At 36.8% G+C, this 18013-nt stretch overlaps 1 protein-coding gene across 6 annotated transcripts in view; it reads left to right on the top strand.

The window, feature by feature from the left end:
• The window catches only part of LOC306882224 (adenosine kinase-like), a 188806-nt gene that overhangs the window by 102480 nt on the left and 68313 nt on the right, over nt 1-18013 (top strand). For all 6 annotated transcript variants that reach the window (XR_013785226.1, XR_013785227.1, XM_079436719.1 and 3 more), the window contains exon 6: nt 5186-5291. Coding sequence is in view for 4 of the 6 variants with exons in the window: in XM_079436719.1 (XP_079292845.1) it covers nt 5186-5291 (106 nt within the window). In the remaining 2 variants the exon portion in view is untranslated. The remainder of the gene's footprint in view (nt 1-5185; nt 5292-18013) is intronic.

Genomic DNA, 18013 nt, shown 5'->3' with positions numbered 1-18013 from the left:
AAAGCAAATACTAACAGATAGCCTTCTGCAGGTATTATAGACCACCTTGGAGTACACGCAGCTACTTAGTCATATAATATGTTTAAAAGGTCCCATGTAACCAGTGAACGTGAAATTCGAGAAGGATATTTATGAGGGCTGGTCTTTTAGACTGTCATAGAGTTAGTGTGAGCGGGGTATGCATTAGAGACCGTTTGAAAGAGCAGCGGCTTGTAGAGCTGTCAGCCTTGGCCTTATGAGACTCTTCTCATTAGCACCTCACCTGTCAAAGTAGACCCTTTCATTACAGGAGATTCGCAGACCTGCAGCTCAAGGCCTGAAAGCAGTTTGATCAATATCTCCCTCCATACTTTCTCCCTCCATCTACGCGGTGCACCTGTACGCAGCCGCCAGACAAGAAACTGTGTTAAAAGGCCACTGATTTCAGACTGGTTTGTGGGGGGAGGGAGAGGTCTCGGGTCTACAGCCTACAGCGAGAGGTCTGCCCTTTCTCTCTGCGCCACCTCTCACTGCAAGCCGTAATGATAAAGCAGAGGAAAGTCCGACATAATCTGCCTGGTCAGATCAGCGTGACTCTGCCACTTGAAATGCTTATTATGCCTTAATGGATTTGATCAGCATCATTTGATCAGGTGTCAGATCAGCATCTTGCATGTCCCTCTGTGAAAATTACAATCAGATGCTTTTTTTTTTTTTTTTTTTTTTTTTTGGCAAGAAGGCTTGGTGTTTTATTAGATCTGGTAGAGATGAACAATATGTTGGTACCACATTGGTTATAGGCTGACTTTTGTTTTTGTTTTTAAATGCATCACATTTTTTTCTGTATTTAGTGATTTAATTACATCTGAATATATTTTTCAGATTAAAAAAAAAAAAGATTTCAGTTTGAAATAAATGCTGTTCTTGTTTAACTTTATGTAAGAATCCTGAGAAAAAAAAAAAAAAAGTATCACAGGTTCCAATAAAATAGGTAGCATTAATAATAAATCGGCATATTAGAATGATTTCTGAATGATCTTGTGGCACTGAAGACTGATTACACTGAAGAGTAATGATGCTGAAAATTCAGCTTTGCATCACAGGAATAAATTATATTTTAAAGCAGTGGTCGGAACGTCGTGGTTTTCATTCGCTCCAAGTGCACTCCATCACCGCTCCTTCACGAGTACAATTCATGCCAGCGACCTGTAATTTAACTGCCATTTAGCAAGAATTCACGTTAAACACATTTAGCTAGCTAGATAGAAAAGGATCACTCAAATCAGAAAGAATGTGAAGGCTATGATGACTGCAGTGGACATGAGCGGGAAGTTATTTCTCAAGGAATTTGTTTCTTCTGAATATTTTCAGCTGACAGCTGACTTTTTCTTTTTTTTTCTCTCCTTAGAATTGCGTGAACTCGTGTGTGTGTATACAGTATGTGTGTGTGTGTATGTATGTATATATTGCATACACACTATGGTATCGAGCTTATATATATGTGTATATATATATATGTGTGTGTGTGTGTGTATATATATATATATATATATATATATATATATATATATATATATATATATATATATATATATATATATATATATATATATATATATATATACATATATATACGTATATGTATGTGTATATACGTGTATGTATGTGTATATACGTGTATGTATGTATACGTGTATGTATGTATACGTGTATGTATATGTATGTATACGTGTATGTATATGTATATGTATACGTGTATGTATACGTGTATGTATATGTATACGTGTATGTATGTATACGTGTATGTATGTATACGTGTATGTATATGTATGTATACGTGTATGTATATGTATGTATACGTGTATGTATATGTATGTATACGTGTATGTATATGTATGTATACGTGTATGTATATGTATGTATACGTGTATGTATATGTATGTATACGTGTATGTATATGTATGTATACGTGTATGTATATGTATGTATACGTGTATGTATATGTATGTATACGTGTATGTATATGTATGTATACGTGTATGTATATGTATGTATACGTGTATGTATATGTATGTATACGTGTATGTATATGTATGTATACGTGTATGTATACGTGTATGTATATGTATACGTGTACGTGTATGTATATGTATGTATACGTGTATGTATATGTATGTATACGTGTATGTATGTATACGTGTATGTGTGTGTATGTATGTATACGTGTATGTATGTGTGTGTATGTATGTATGTGTGTATGTATGTATACGTGTGTGTGTGTATGTATGTATACGTGTATGTATATGTATGTATACGTGTATGTATACGTGTATGTATACGTGTATGTATATGTATGTATACGTGTATGTATATGTATGTATACGTGTATGTATATGTATGTATACGTGTATGTGTATGTATGTATGTATGTATGTATGTATACGTGTATGTATGTATGTATGTATGTATACGTGTATGTATGTATGTATACGTGTATGTATATGTATGTATACGTGTATGTATACGTGTATGTATATGTATGTATACGTGTATGTATATGTATGTATACGTGTATGTATGTATGTATGTATACGTGTATGTATGTATGTATGTATGTATACGTGTATGTATGTATGTATATGTATGTATGTATGTATGTATGTATGTATGTGTACGTATGTATGTATACGTGTATGTATGCGTATGTATGTATACGTGTATGTATACGTGTGTGTGTATGTATACGTATGTATGTGTGTGTATGTATGTATACGTGTGTATGTATACGTATGTATGTATACGTATGTATGTATACGTGTATGTATACGTATGTATGTATACATACGTGTGTGTACGTATACGTGTGTGTACGTGTATGTGTGTGTATGTGTGTGTACGTGTATGTGTGTGTACGTGTATGTATGTATACGTGTATGTATGTATATATACGTGTGTATGTATGTGTATATATACGTGTATATGTATGTATACGTGTATATATATATACACACACACACACACACACACACACACACACACACACACACACACACACACACATATATATACACATACATATATATACACATACACATATATACACATACACATATATACACATACACACATATATGTGTGTGTATATGTATGTATATATGTGTGTGTATATATATATATATATATATATACACACACACACCACACACCACACACCACACACACACACACACACACACACACACATACACACACACATACATACATACATACATACATCTGCAAGGAGGAATGGCAGAGGATCCCCAAATCCAGGTGTGAAAAACTTGTTGCATCTTTCCCAAAAAGACTCATGGCTGTATTAGATCAAAGGGGTGCTTCTACTAAATACTGAGCAAAGGGTCTGAATACTTAGGACCATGTGATATTTCAGTTTTTCTTTTTTAATAAATCTGCAAAAATGTCAACAATTCTGTGTTTTTCTGTCAATATGGGGTGCTGTGTGTACATTGAGGAAAAAAAATGAACAAATGATTTTAGCAAATGGCTGCAATATAACAAAGAGTGAAAAATTTAAGGGGGTCTGAATACTTTCCGTACCCACTGTATGTGTATATATGGAAAAAGTTCAAACTTAATCATTTTCAAGTTATGGCCGATAATAAAATGAAAATGATTCAGCTTTTTGCACTGTCCAGAATTTTAATATCCCAAATACATAGGAAACGGATAGAAAGGATGTATGATGTGGACATATTGCACACACTCATCCACATGGACAATGTTGCTCTGTGTCTTGATCATGTGCACTATGCGCTACAACACAGCTCCAACAGCAAATCAAATTTGTAAGCCAGAAATAATATGTATTTATTTCTGATTACATGATTTACATTTATATTCTCTTGAAGCCTTTTTAACAAGCATGCACCTGCTCATAAATTCTCTGTCTGCCTTTTCTATCAGACCTCTTCACTTTTCCTCCAAAAGCCATAACCGCAGGTCTATTGATTCTCATTTGTGGCCTGACTGTGCATAGCAGTGTTTCTTCTCTAAGGCTAATGCTGCTTCATTGTAGCGGCAGGCCTGTTGGGACCGCATCCTCTCAGTAACAAGTGAATAATGATAGTGGTTGTTTTTCAAAGTGGAATTAGTTGTTTTTGTTGATACGAGGACCACTGGGAGGTTAATGGAGAAACGGCAGTCCCGGTGGACGTTTGCAGTTCTCCTGCATTATCTCCTGATTTGTTTCATTTATTTATGGGAAAGGTCTTGTAAGGCATTTACACTTAAATAAAAAGAGAAGTAAAGAATGTGAGTTGATATTTAATTCTGGCAGAGCTGACACTAAGCAGCTGTTTAGAAAATCATAGTCCATATGTAAGCCATATTCCGCCTACAGCAATTTACAAAGGTACAGCAGCAGCACGTTTCACTCAGTGAAGGAGCTACATAATTTACGCAATCACCCTGAAGATTAAGTCGGTTTCTCAACCACATTATGTGGTTTGTTTCATATAAAGCCATTTAAGAGAAGGAAATGGGCACTGGTGTTATGAGAAATAGACCGTGCCTTTGGGTCGCATAATGATAAATAAAAGGTACAATTTTTCTCCAAAACCTTCTGGAGAGACATGCATTTGTGAAACATTTTATTTGATGTATTCAACAACTATTTTTTTTTTTTTTTTTTTTTTTTTTTTTCTTTTCCCCACTTTAATCTTCCTGGACAATTTGTCTTGCTGGATTTTTTTTTTTTTTAGAAGCCCACCAACATTTAACTGAACCCATGTTATTTACTTAACACTACTACTCTTGAAATGTATACAATTGTACACTGTATAAAACATTTTTTATATTACAAATATTGAGTCATTTATTAAAATTTTTAATTTATTGCAATTCTGAAATAAAAAATAAAAAAACCTTGCTACGAGTACTGCGTTAGGCTAACCAAGACTTGTCACAACACTTGCATGTTGTTGCTCTTTTGCTGGTTTTGATGGCTTCTATTGTCCTCATTTATAAGTCGCTTTGGATGAAAACGTCTGCTAAATGATTAAATTTAAATGTAAATCTGGAAATTATATTTCCATAATGTAACACCATTATTTAATATTCGTGCACATATATTTTGCTGGAAAATATAATGTTGATCCTAGTTTATACTCTTGACAGTGACTGTAGTTTTGTGTTTGTTGTCTGTTAGGTCTCTTGTTGCGAATCTTGCAGCCGCTAATTGCTACAAGGAGAAACACCTCGATCTGGAGGAGAACTGGAAACTTGTTGAGAGAGCCCAAGTTTACTACATCGCTGTAAGTAGAAATGCCTCTTGACACTTGCCTTTTTTGCAGTTTGTCACCACATGATGCAAAATGTTAAAATTCAGTTTTTCCAAGTTGTTGGCAGTTTGCTTATTCTTCTCTGAGCCAAACTCAGAAAAATCAGATTGCAGAGTGTGCAGCTTTTTTCTCTTGATGAAGGATGGGAGTTTTTGTTTGAATGCGTGTTTGCAATTGTGATCTAATGGTAGAAACGCTGTCATCTAGAGTATGTAACTTCTGTTCCAAACCCTACACTGCCACAATGCATGAAATCCCTAAGGGCCGTAACTGGTACTGGAAGGTGGGGGATGGAGTCTGAAGTGCAGTCGCTGCTCTTTGACCTGTGAGAGTCGAGAGGTTTGATCGACAGGTCACGAGGGGGTGGGATGACTCACTCTGAAGGTCACCGACCGATCATTTACCTTAAGCCCTAAAAAAAAAGTTTGTCTAGGCACTCTTCCACTCCGCTAGTCAACTGTGCTGGTTAATTCTGAGTACACACCATGAGAAGAGAGAGATGCAAAAAGCCGCTGCTCGTAATTACCGGTAATCAAGGTTGGTGTGAAACGATCGACCCCATTACACTCCGACCTTATTGTTAATGAGCCATTGCAAATGTGATTGGGATGGCTCTCCATGTGGGTCTGTACCTGCTGTAAGCTCCATTCATCAAGAGAAAGTCTGGCATCCGCACCGGCTCGGACATCATTTGTTGAATACCTGTATTGTAGGACTGTGATTAACCTCGAAGCAGGAGTCAGTCTTTGAAGCTCAATTTGGCAGCCATTGTAACGTGACACTCTAATCAAATCATTTTTGTCCCTGATTAAATGTTTTTCATCATGCTGCCGTTTGGTGAATGGGAAGCTCGAGGCTATACATGAATATTGAGGAGCCGTTGCGTGTTGACGGCCTTTTGTTTACAAACTTGCATGAATAAGCCGACGTTCATGGGAAAGTGCCCTGATGGCTCTGCCGCTTCGTCGGCTTGTTGTCGCCGTCATTTCTTTTCAGCTTGTTGCATAAGTGTGCAGTCGCACAAGGCGCTCCGCCGAACATCGAGATCCACATCAAGCTGTGACCTTGAATGAATGACTGTCCTCGGTTGCAGAGAGAGAAAGCAAGCAAGCAAATTCCAGTGTTTTTTGAAAGTCTTGTCCCCGTTTTGTCAGCCCAGTGCTTGTTTGACTGCGATCCTGAGGGAGAGGTGATAGTTTCTGTTGTGGATGTCCTGCTCTGTTTGTCTGAGGCTCAAATTTCAGCTGAGATTGGAGTGCTGAGCGTCCCAGCGGGTCTGGCTTGTTTTTCCTTCACAGGTCCAAATCGAGCCGTGAACACAACTTCTCCAGGTGCACTGCAGGTCTCCGCTCCACAGACATGTTTAATGCATTTGGCCGAGCTGCACAGCCACTCCAGCCCCGCATTTTTCTTGTTCTCGCTCTCTCACTTTCTGGCCAGAGGCGGGCCAGGGATGGTCGTGGAGTGTGAGAATTGATTATCCAGCCAGAGCAAGTTCATTACTGGAGTAGATCTTCTCTCACCTTAATGGTGGAGCGAATGTTCCTAAATTCTGCCCCTGGTCTAAAAGCGGTGAGCAGGTAGAGATGGACATGGTCCCTAAGGGAGCCGACTCAACAGGAGCACCGACCGAGGTCTTGGCAGTCGAAGTCTCAGCAAACTTCCTTTTTGTTCTACACGCACTTGTTTCTGAAGGGACTCTGGTGCTTGTTTTGGCTGGGTGTCAGATCTTGATTGTTTGAACTGAGAAACTGAAAACAAGCCGGTTGATCAAATAAACTGAGCACTCTTGTTCGTTGTCCTGCTGGTTATCTAGGAGTCTCTGTATTCAACTGACGCAGGATTATGCAAGCGATTTCCTCTTCCATATAACCATCACAGGCTGTGGCACCAGCCAGTCTGTCCTTGTTATGCATCAAGCCACATCTGTCTCTCTCTCTCTCTGTCTCTGTCTCGGTCTCTGTCTCTGTCTCTCTGTCTCTCTCTCTCTGTCTCTCTCTCTCTGTCTCTCTCTCTCTGTCTCTCTCTCTCTCTCTCTCTGTCTGTCTGTCTCACACTTTCTCTGCTGACCTTAAGTTTTTTTGAGTATCTTTCTTTACTTGCACAAGGAGGCATGTGTCTTACCTTGTCATCTAATGAATAAATTCTACACCAGTTCATTAGGGCAGGGTAAAAATATCGATTTTCATTTAAACAATTAATTTGATTTAACCATTAAATGTAGATATTGAGTCATAAAATCCTAAGATTGATCTTTTATTCTATGTACAGCATGACCAGTGTAGTTTGATTCATAAACAAAAGACTTATGACTCTCTTATTAATGATTTTTAGTGATAGATCCATTTGAGTTGTTACTTATATCATTGTTGAATCTTTCAGCAATAGAATCTGTCTGTTCGGTTATCTTTTTACCATCTATCTATCATTGTATCCTCTATCTATCATCTGTCTATCATCAAATTAAGTATTCAATTTCTGAACATAATTATAATGTTAACTGAGTAAATTGATGTTAATGTAGCTCTAATTGAATCAAATGGAGAATCAGTGAATCAGAATGGAAACAGGAAATGTATATTGATAACCGGCATAGTAATTCATCCACATTTTGGGTGTTCAGCATAAGTGGTGAATTAAATCCCAATTCATTTAAAATGCAAATATGTTGGCTGGGTTTGTAGCGAGTTAGGCCGGATTTATCATTGGTGGCTGTGCAAATATGTAATTGGCAACCGTGAGCGCCCATCTGTGAGATCACAATACAGTGGTGGTCAATCCTCAGCTCACCCCCTTAGAGAGCTCTTACACTTCTATACTGCTTCAGATCTGGTTTGATTCTCTCATAGCTCCCTTGACATTATGGGATAGCACATTGTGACGGCACCCGGGTCCACTGCCAGAATTCTTATCTGCTATTTACAGAGACATGGCCTTAGAATTGTACCGTATCATGGCATAAATCAGGACTGCTCCATTTTCCACCTAAGCACCTCTTAGTAACCAGCTAGATTTGCTCGTTTAATGGTAAACAAGGACATATTGTGAATCGTAAGTGCAAAGGTCTGCTCGATAGTACTCGGCGGTGCATTTTGCTGAGATTGTTTTTTAAAGAGAGCTGAGTGGAGACCATCCAGCGCCATTTCCACTTAATGCACTGTGGCATGCTTCAGTGCAGTGATAAGGGAGGCCTCCTTGAGCGGTAATCTCCATTGACCTTGTGTTCAGAGTGGAAGACATCCCTGTGTGAACATGAAACCATGCAACTTGCTCACTTTAACCTCCGGGATTGATTTTTATTTACCCTGATGGTGTTCTATTGAGAGGATAGATATGCATTTCCTGAAGGAAATACCAGTTCTTGCAAGGCTTAAGAATAATAGTGGCATAGGTTTAGGTAAAAAGAAGCCTTAGGCTGTGGTTCTGCATAACTGAAATGCTAAATTATTGGCGGGTTCTTATGTTATTGACATTCAGGGCACAACTTTTTATTAGTCAGCTGCTACTTAACATCACCGCAAAGTGTAAAGGCAATTAAAAGTAATTTTAAATATCTGCAAGGATGACACAACCAAGCACATAATGATTCAGAATACAAATATATACACATTTATAGTGTGTATTACTTATTACATAATATGTAGTAATATATAAAAATGACGACAACATATTTATATTTATAATACATATCTTATAAATATAATACATTTTAATTTAATTTTTTATTAGTTATTAAATATAATTATACTTTAATTGTATAAAATTTTATTGTTATGATGTTGTTGTTGTTGTTGTTGTTGTTATTATTATTATTATTATTATTATTATTATTATTATTATTATTATATTACTATATACTATGTATTATATTTATAAACTTATACAATTTATCGACTATTAAAAATGATATAATTTGTACATGTATTTATATACTTTGCATTGATACATTAGTATACATTATATATTTTAGACACTATAAATAATATAAATTATACTATTAGTTTCTATAAAAATCATAATTTATGTATTAAAATTGGTATATTTGATTACTATTTTCTAATTGTAGTATATAATACATTTGTCATTATTTTGAATAAAATAAAAATATTTTAAGTTTTAAATAAAAATGAAAACCTTTATCATAAATGTATAGTAAGGTAGATTTAAAGTAAAAATAAAAAAAAAATAAACTCTTAACACTGTGAAATCTGAAATTATCTACAAAAGACAGTTTGGATTCACTGTAATGTCGTTCGGGGCCATATTAATTGCAAAAGTTATACTTTTACACTAACTAACAAAACCCAAGCAGTGTTTGGGGAATATCAACACTGTGCCGCCTTGCAAGCTATGTAAATATTAACAGCAATACTCTCGATTGTTGTTCCCCTCGTTTCTTCTGCTCCCCTCCCTCTTTCCTCAGTTTCATTCATCTGTAAATCAGATTAGCGTGAGGAAGTTTGTGCGGTAAAGCACTGGTTAATGATGCCTGCTGCTGACTCCCAGCGCGCCCGCTACTGAAGGGCGCAATTGGACGAGAGATCGGGAATAGAGGCTCGGGCCGGGCAATGCGCCGCTCTGCCACCGTGGCACGGCAGAGGACAGCACACAGGCAGAACAGCCATTTTTCACTAGAGAAGAGAAAGAGAGGAGGCAAGGGAAGAGGAGGGAGGGAGGGGGCGAGGGGTGTTGAACTTGTGCCAAATGTTTGGTGGCAGGCTGTTGCTAGGAAATCAGAATCCTGAGGCAGAGTGTTCTTCAGTGAGCAGTAATGAGAGACAGGAACAGAGCTGCAAAAAACGCACCAAAAATGGAGATGGATTTCGGTGCACATTCACAAGGCCAGTTCTGCAAAAATGCATCACATTTTTGTCGTGACTACTGTAAGAATGTCAAATTATGGTCAATGTCCATTAAAGGGGTAGTCCACCCAAAAATTGTAATTCAGTCATTTATTCAACTTTGTCAAAGGGAGATATTTAGCACAATGTCTAAACTGCTCCTTTTTTTTTTTTTTTTTTTTTTTTTTTTTTTCACAACCTGCCTCTAGTCCCCATACACTTTCATTGTATGACATAAAGAACAGCATGCACATTCTGCTTAATATCTCCTTTTGTTTTCCATGCAAAAATAAGTCGCACAGATCTGGGACAAAATATCTGGGTGAGTAAATGTTCACGGGTTTTTAAATTCAGGGGTACTGTTCTTTTTAAATAATTATTTTCATCATAAACATCAGAAGAAAGTGTTGTGTATTATACCCGGACATTAACCTCAGCATGCGAGTCGTCTCTGCTCTGTTACCTTTTTAAAATTTAGAAAATTAATCAAATTTAAGCATTTAGATGGAGCCTTGAAATATTTATTATATTATGTTGTTAATTATTTTATCATTTTAGAACTTAAGAAAATTTAAATTAGAATTCATTTTGATCAGTCGTTTTCTTACTTTTTTGAAAAATTGTAACTGACTGTTATTGTTAACTAAAACATTTAAAGAGCATTTTCATTAAAATGAAATAAAGCTCAAATTAAATGTTAGTATTACATGAATATCTGAGTATATGATAGTTTTTATTTATTTAATTGTTTTATTATGGGCCAACTGTACCTCCAAACCATCCTACTTGTCAAACAAAGCACAAATGTATTGTGTATTACACCTGAGCATTAACCTCAGCATGTCAGTCTTCTCTGCTCTGAGTGAACACTCTGAAGGCACTGACATACAACTGTTCTCTTAAAGAGACAGGAGCACTTAAAGGTGTGCACGTAGTCACGTTATGGGGGAGGGAGAAAATAGAAACAGTGGGTGTGGTGAAGTGTGAAAGAGATGAAGATAATTAAAAGCGGGGCCCGGCGGGCCTCTGAGGCCCCAGCTGCAGATGGTTCTAGAGCTGCCCAGGGACATAAAAGAGGAGCTCTTGACACTTGCAGGCGTGTGCCAGTTCCACTGAATGGATGCTTCGTCCAGGGAGGATGTGGCTCTGCCGCTGAGGTAGCTGTGAAAGGAAGTGTCACCTGTGGGGAAAAAAAAACTCATTCACTGTTTTTCTCTCTAACACTATCTATAGCTCACTTTTCACATTGTGCATTTGCCTAGCGTGAGCTTTCAGACCTGTAAGTGCTATGGTGCACACAAAGCAGGTTGAGCTACGTCTAAAATCCTGTCAGTAGAGCAGGAGAGAGAGACCATTAACCGATACAGCAAGCAGTATGGCAGCCTACACCCTGAAGTGGCATTATTCTCTCTCTTTCTCCATCACCCTCTCTGTTTTTTTTTTTCCCCTCGTCCTTTTTTCACCAATCATACATCAGAGTTCCCTGGCAACAAAATTGGGCAATGGGTTGGGGGTTGGTTGTATTTCATACTCATAATGACACCTCGTTCACAAGGGCTCTGCCGACGATTTCAGCGAGGTGACTCGCAATGCCATCCCTCCCACGTAGGTATCGCTGCTTTTGCTCAGATACACACACACACACACACACACACACACACACTCACTCTCACAGGCAGCCCTCCTGCTGACCTTGAGCTGAATCTGGCGTCAGCTGCCCACCAAACTGTATCCCCCACTCCACTCCACCCAGAAAGATCACACAATGCAAATCCAGCTAGTGAGGGAAAGAAAATGACTGGCAGCCACCCCGTCACTGCAGGCTGGTCACTATGTTGGATTGCTCCGATGAAATTGAATTAGTGCTGCTTTTAGGGTTGTCACAATACCAGTATTTTAGTAGTCTATACTAATAACAGTGAAATTTCACTATTCTTTGTTACCACAACAAGAAATGAATATGCATAACCAAACTTCATTTAAAATATTAACAAATAAAATTGATACACTTATGTATCCTTTAAGTATCATTACATAACATTATTATATTCATTCTCCAAGCTGATTGTGTGTAGGCTCAGAGATGCTGGAGAATAAGCATGTACATTCTTAATTTATTAAAGTTAAATATTAATATAAAATAGTAACAAATAAAATATAAAATGGTTATGTAGTCTTTAAATGTAAAATATTATAACTTTTTTCAGATGAAAATCGTTATGTTGCATTGTTTAATCTCTTTTTCTGGAATTAATTCCTTTATTAATATTTACATTATGATAGCTGCCAGTGTTTTTAACCAAAACATTTAAAAAGCATTTTCATTCATTTAAATGTAATAAAGATGAAATTAAATGTAAATATTGCTAAACATGAAAAACTGAGTATATGACTTTTTTTTTTTTTTTTAGCCTATACTGTACCTCCAAAGCATCCTATTCATCATAAACGTAAAGTGCAAATGTATTGCGTATTACACCTAAGCATTAACCTCAGTGTGTCAGTTTTCTTTATGTATTTTTCTATTATTCTTATATTTTTTCCATGTAATTATTCAAGCAAGCAATCGGTAATAAAAACATTGCAGGTGAATTTTCGTTAAATAGTTTTTTCTTTTTCTTGTTTGAAAATCTATTATTCATCAAACAAACTAATAATCTTATAAATTGTATGACAACCAATATTTTGATTTAATAATTATTCAATGATTGTTATTGTGTTTTTTTTATTGAATAATTGTATTATTAATTATTAATAATAAAGTAAACAATCAATTCAAGTAATTAAAACATTGCAGGTAAATTTTCATTTTAAGTTGTTCCCTTTCTTGTTGGAAAATCTATTCATCAAATAAATCTATAATATATGTAAACAAAGTATGTCTCAAGTGAATGTAAACAGGCAGGTAAACGTAAATATTGGATCCTGTCAAAATATTGGCTAGTGCATGTAAAATGATGTTTTGTCATTTACAAAGCTACATTCACTCTTTGTAAACCTTAAGGAAATTTGTGAATGCACTTCATGTTGATTTGAATTAGTGTTTGGTTGGAGGTGGTTTCCACGCCTCTGTCATGTTGCTGGACATGGACACACTTAAAGAGATCTGCCATACTATATGCGTGAGTCATGCTGTCAGTGAAATGGCTTGTTTAGCTTTTCTGTGGTCTGTGAATCTCATGCCTGTGGGAGCGTGATACATTTCTGATATCCTGTCAAGTCAAGCCACCTTTATTTATATAGTGCTCTATACAATACAGGCTGCTTCAAAGCAGCTTCACAGTAATAAACAGGAAAATAACCGAATCAATGATGCAAACTTCATCAAATATGAGACCGCACGGAGGAAGCATTTTGTGGCCCAGGATGCTGTATCGAGGGAGAGACCAAATTAATCACAAACCCTTGCTAAATGAATCTATCAATTTCACCTAGTAATAATATTGCACTTATAATCTGTTTACCATTTTATTATTTTTTCGCTAATAGCAGTCAGTAATGGTGAGGTCCTACATGATGATAAGAGCCTAATTGTACAATTATACGCACGTTGCATCTTAACCATTAGCCTCGCTCCCCCCTTTTGCCAATTCATTTATGCATGCGTAGTGCAAACACAACAGCAGCCAGTTAGGTATTATTTGCCATGTGTCTAATTTGCTGCGAATCAGGAAGGCATTTGTGCTGGTTGGGGATAGGAGGCTGTTTACCCGGCGGAGACATGTTTGCAATATAATTGAAGCATCATTAGCTGACGTGAGCGCACATGGGGTTGTGTGTTATTATGTGACGTTATGGCATCTCCTTTGACGACTTGTGATTTGGATTTCAGTCACATTTCTTCACTGGATACATCTGTTTCAGTGTGGCTCTGTACACTACCATTTAAAAAAATGGGGTTAAAATTGGGTTTAATACTTAAGAAATGAATACTTTTATTCAGCATGATGCAATAAATCAGTCAAAAGTGACGGTAAAAGGCATTTATATTACAAAAGATTTCTGTTTCTTGACCAAATCAGCATTTTAGAATGATTTCTGAAGGATTGTGTGACACTGAAGACTGAAGCGGAATTGGCATCACAGAAATAAATACATTTAAAAGATATATTATAAAATACACTGCTGTTTAAAAGTTTGGGATCAGAAAGATTTTTTTTTTTACGGAGTCTCTTCTGCTCATCAAGGCTGTATTTATTTGATCAAAAATTTAAATAAAATAAAGTCATTTTGTGAAATATTTCTAATATTGGTTTCCCATTTTAATATACTTTAAAATATATCATTTATTTCTGTATGCAGCACTGAATTTTTATCAGCCATTAGTCGTCAGTGTAACAAACACTGTCCTTTTTTACTTTTTATTTATCAAAGAATGCTGAAAAAAGTATCATAGGTCCCAAAAAATATCAAGCAGCACAACTGTTTCCAACATTGATTAAATCAGCAAATTAGAATTATTTTTGAAGGATCATGTGACACTAAAGACTAGAGTAATGATGCGGAAAATTCAGCATTGCTTCACAGGAATAAAGTATTTAAATTAATGCAGCCTTGACGAGCATAAGAAACTTCTTTAACATGAAAAATCTTACTGATCCCAAACTTAATATTAATATTATTAATAATATCAATGATATATTTATTATTTTATATATTCAAATATATTATTAATGTATTAGATATATTCAAATAAAGCGAATTAAGTTAATTTAAATTGATAATATTTCCCAGTATTACTGTGAGATTTTACTGTATTTGATCAAATAAATGCTGCCTTATTTCAAAACATAAAAACAATGTTTTACTGACCAACTGCCCAAATGTGGTTTGAGTGATCAGATCACAAAACATTTTGACTCTCTTTCATTGTCCTCCTTTTTTTTTTTTTTTTTTTTTTTTTTACTTTTAAATGAGCACCTTAATTGACCCTTTCATAATCAATATTTTTTTTACAGGTGAGGCCAGCAGGTTTCAGTACATTTGCGAGGACATTTTCAGAAAAGCAAGTGCTCTCCAAAAGTTCCAGTAAATGCACACACTCAGAGGAACGGCACTCGAACACAGTCGATGCCGCTAAAGTGTACAAACACTCTCACGCTCAATGCCGTAAACCTCCTTCAAACACAATCCTTTCCTGTCGCTGAATAGGACTCGAAACGATCAAAGCCTCGTGGAGTCGCGTGTTAGATGAATGTTTGATCTGACGGAGTGCTCTCCACGGCCAATGGAAACCCCTCTTCCTGCCTTCCCCGGGGAGGAAGCGACCGGCTGAGAGGTCAGACTAATATTTAGAGATGATAAGTGGATACTGCTGGAGGTCTCCAGGCCACTTGTTAAGGGTTAGTTACCCGGCTCCGAGAAGCCCCTCCTTCACGCCACCTCAGACACGGGATCACTGGTCTACCAGACACTCCAGCTGAAACATTTGTGCCACGGCCGTGAAATTGCCACGAGTAGATGAATTGCGGAGACACCCGAGTTGCAGCTGATTGTTTAATGCGTTGAGCATTGAGACTCGCACATTACTACACCGATCAGAGTATGAGAAGGGGATGAGTTCTCCGATATGACAGGATCAATAAAATATCACAGTGTGTTAAATACTGTATCAAGTACATGCTGAGATCTAGCTGAATGAAGCAGGCGTTTCGAAACACGGTGAATGATTCAAACGCTAAATGGTACTGAATATATCTCGTTCTATAGACCTCATTCTGGAGTTTTAGAATCCTTCCCCTTGGGTTAATATGAGATTTGGCGCCCAACGTAGGGCTACCTGAGAGTATCGCCCTGAACTTCTCTTCACCCGTGTTTGTACGGCTAAAGGCGCAGTCTGTGGTATGCTTAATACTGTCTTTTCCTAAGATTTATGAGCACTTTTGGGGCCCCAAAGAGAAGAGATGAAGTTTCCTTCAAAGCCACAATTCACCTCGTCGTTTATTAGCGGTTAGGTTGGCGGATCCCAGCTATGTGTGTGAGAAGAGTTAGAGTAACACTGTGCAGATGTTTGGGCATGGAGCAGATGTCAAGAACGGGGGTTTGGGGAAGGAGGGATTCGCACTTCTCTCAGAGCGATTGCTCGTTTTATATCACCTGTAATTGTTGATGGGTAATGATGTACACGTGTACGCAAATCCCTTTTTCTGTGTGTAGACAGGCCCAATGTGGACCCGCTTGCATCTAGCTGAAGCACTGAGATTTTTCCAAAAAGCAAAAGAGGTTGTTGGTTATTTTTCTTTCTTGTACACCAGAGCTCTTTTTTTTTTTTTTTTTTTTTTTTTTTTTTTACTTTCTGAGAGTCAGCACTGGTGTGAAGTGAAGTGGTGTGGGTGAGCGTATGTTGAGCTTTTGGTTGGCACGTATACTGAACACCTGAATATCCTTTTACCTTTTGTGTTTGGCTTTATAAAAAAAAATTCTAGTCCTATAAAATGTTTTTGTGAGACATGTTTGGAAGCATGCTCGGTGAAACATAAAATGTCTTAGTCCCGAGTTATAATTTTTTCCGTTTGCTTTCCTCCAGACTATGATGTTAACAAGCGGTTTCTGATTTATTTGTATATTGTTTTCAATTCAAGCTGTTTTTTTTGGCCGTAACCTGGCACACCTGGCTGGGGCCCATCATACAGCCTCCGGGGCACTGGCTGAAAGAGGCAGCAGCAATGCAGCTGTACTCCCACACACCCTCCCTCCTATAAACAAGACACATGCTCCATCCGTAACAGCCGCCTTAAGCCTCCTGGATGGATGCTGTGGTCATGTTTAGGACTTGTAGGATATGCCGGAGCAGAGCAGTGAGTATCAAATACATGTATGGGTCGTTTGACCTTCATTCATTTGATATATCATGTTGGTTAAACATTTAAAACACAAACCTGAAGTAAGATGATTAAATCTGACTGTATTTGGGTGTTTCTTCAACTTTGGTCACTTTAATGTCCTAGAGGTTTGTTTAAAAAAAAAAACATTTTTCTTTTATTGTATGAAGGTCACATTAAAACTGTCTTGGAAATGTTTTACCATTTATTTTTTTTGCTATTTTTCGAATGGCCAGTATGTAGAGATTTTATGATTTTAACCTTCTACCGAACCCAGACTTTCAATCTTACACCATGAAAATCCATCATACAAATGGAGTTTATTAAATAGAAAATTGTATATTTATTTAAAAAATGGCTGGTACAGTTGGAATTGACAGTTATTAAATGACAGCATTTTTGGAATAAAATGTTATACCTTATGCCTACCTTGCATACCTTTATGCATTTTTGCACTCTACATTAACCTTATTCAGTATTTTCACACTTTGTTTAAATTTTCATGATAAAAATAACACCGAACAATTGTTCAAAATGTTTCGTTTTTTAGAAATGAGTATACTTGTCTACAAAGTATGAGATGTGATGTAGTAAATAGAGAAATCAAGGTAAGTATCACATGAGTTTCTAGTTGAGCTCTAATTTTGTCAATGTAAAGAGTGTAAAAATATTATTTAACAGTGTCTGCTAATTCTAGCTACAGTAGGAGATTATCCTTAAAAACACAAAGGTCAGACATTTTATTCCAAAAATGTTTAAAATTATATTTCCACCACAAAATGCTGTTGAACATAATACATGATTTGAGATGTGGTGGGAATTTTCAGGACAGTAATGACAGAATTTTTGTTAGGAGACAATTGAAACTAGAGAGAATAAAGTTTTTTATTTCCTAAAGGTCAAGATGTCCATAGTTGAAGAAACTCCCATATATTCTAATAGCAACCGCTACAGTATTCACCCTAGAACAGGACCTCTTAGCATCATAGACCGTCTTGTGCCTATTTATGGAGCCACTGACAAGAAACTATTA

The sequence above is a fragment of the Barbus barbus genome, assembly GCF_936440315.1.
Source record: "Barbus barbus genome assembly, chromosome: 16".
Taxonomy (NCBI): Eukaryota; Metazoa; Chordata; class Actinopteri; order Cypriniformes; family Cyprinidae; genus Barbus; species Barbus barbus.
The sequence above is the reverse complement of the archived record's forward strand: the minus strand, read 5'-3'. Positions and strand labels throughout refer to the sequence as shown.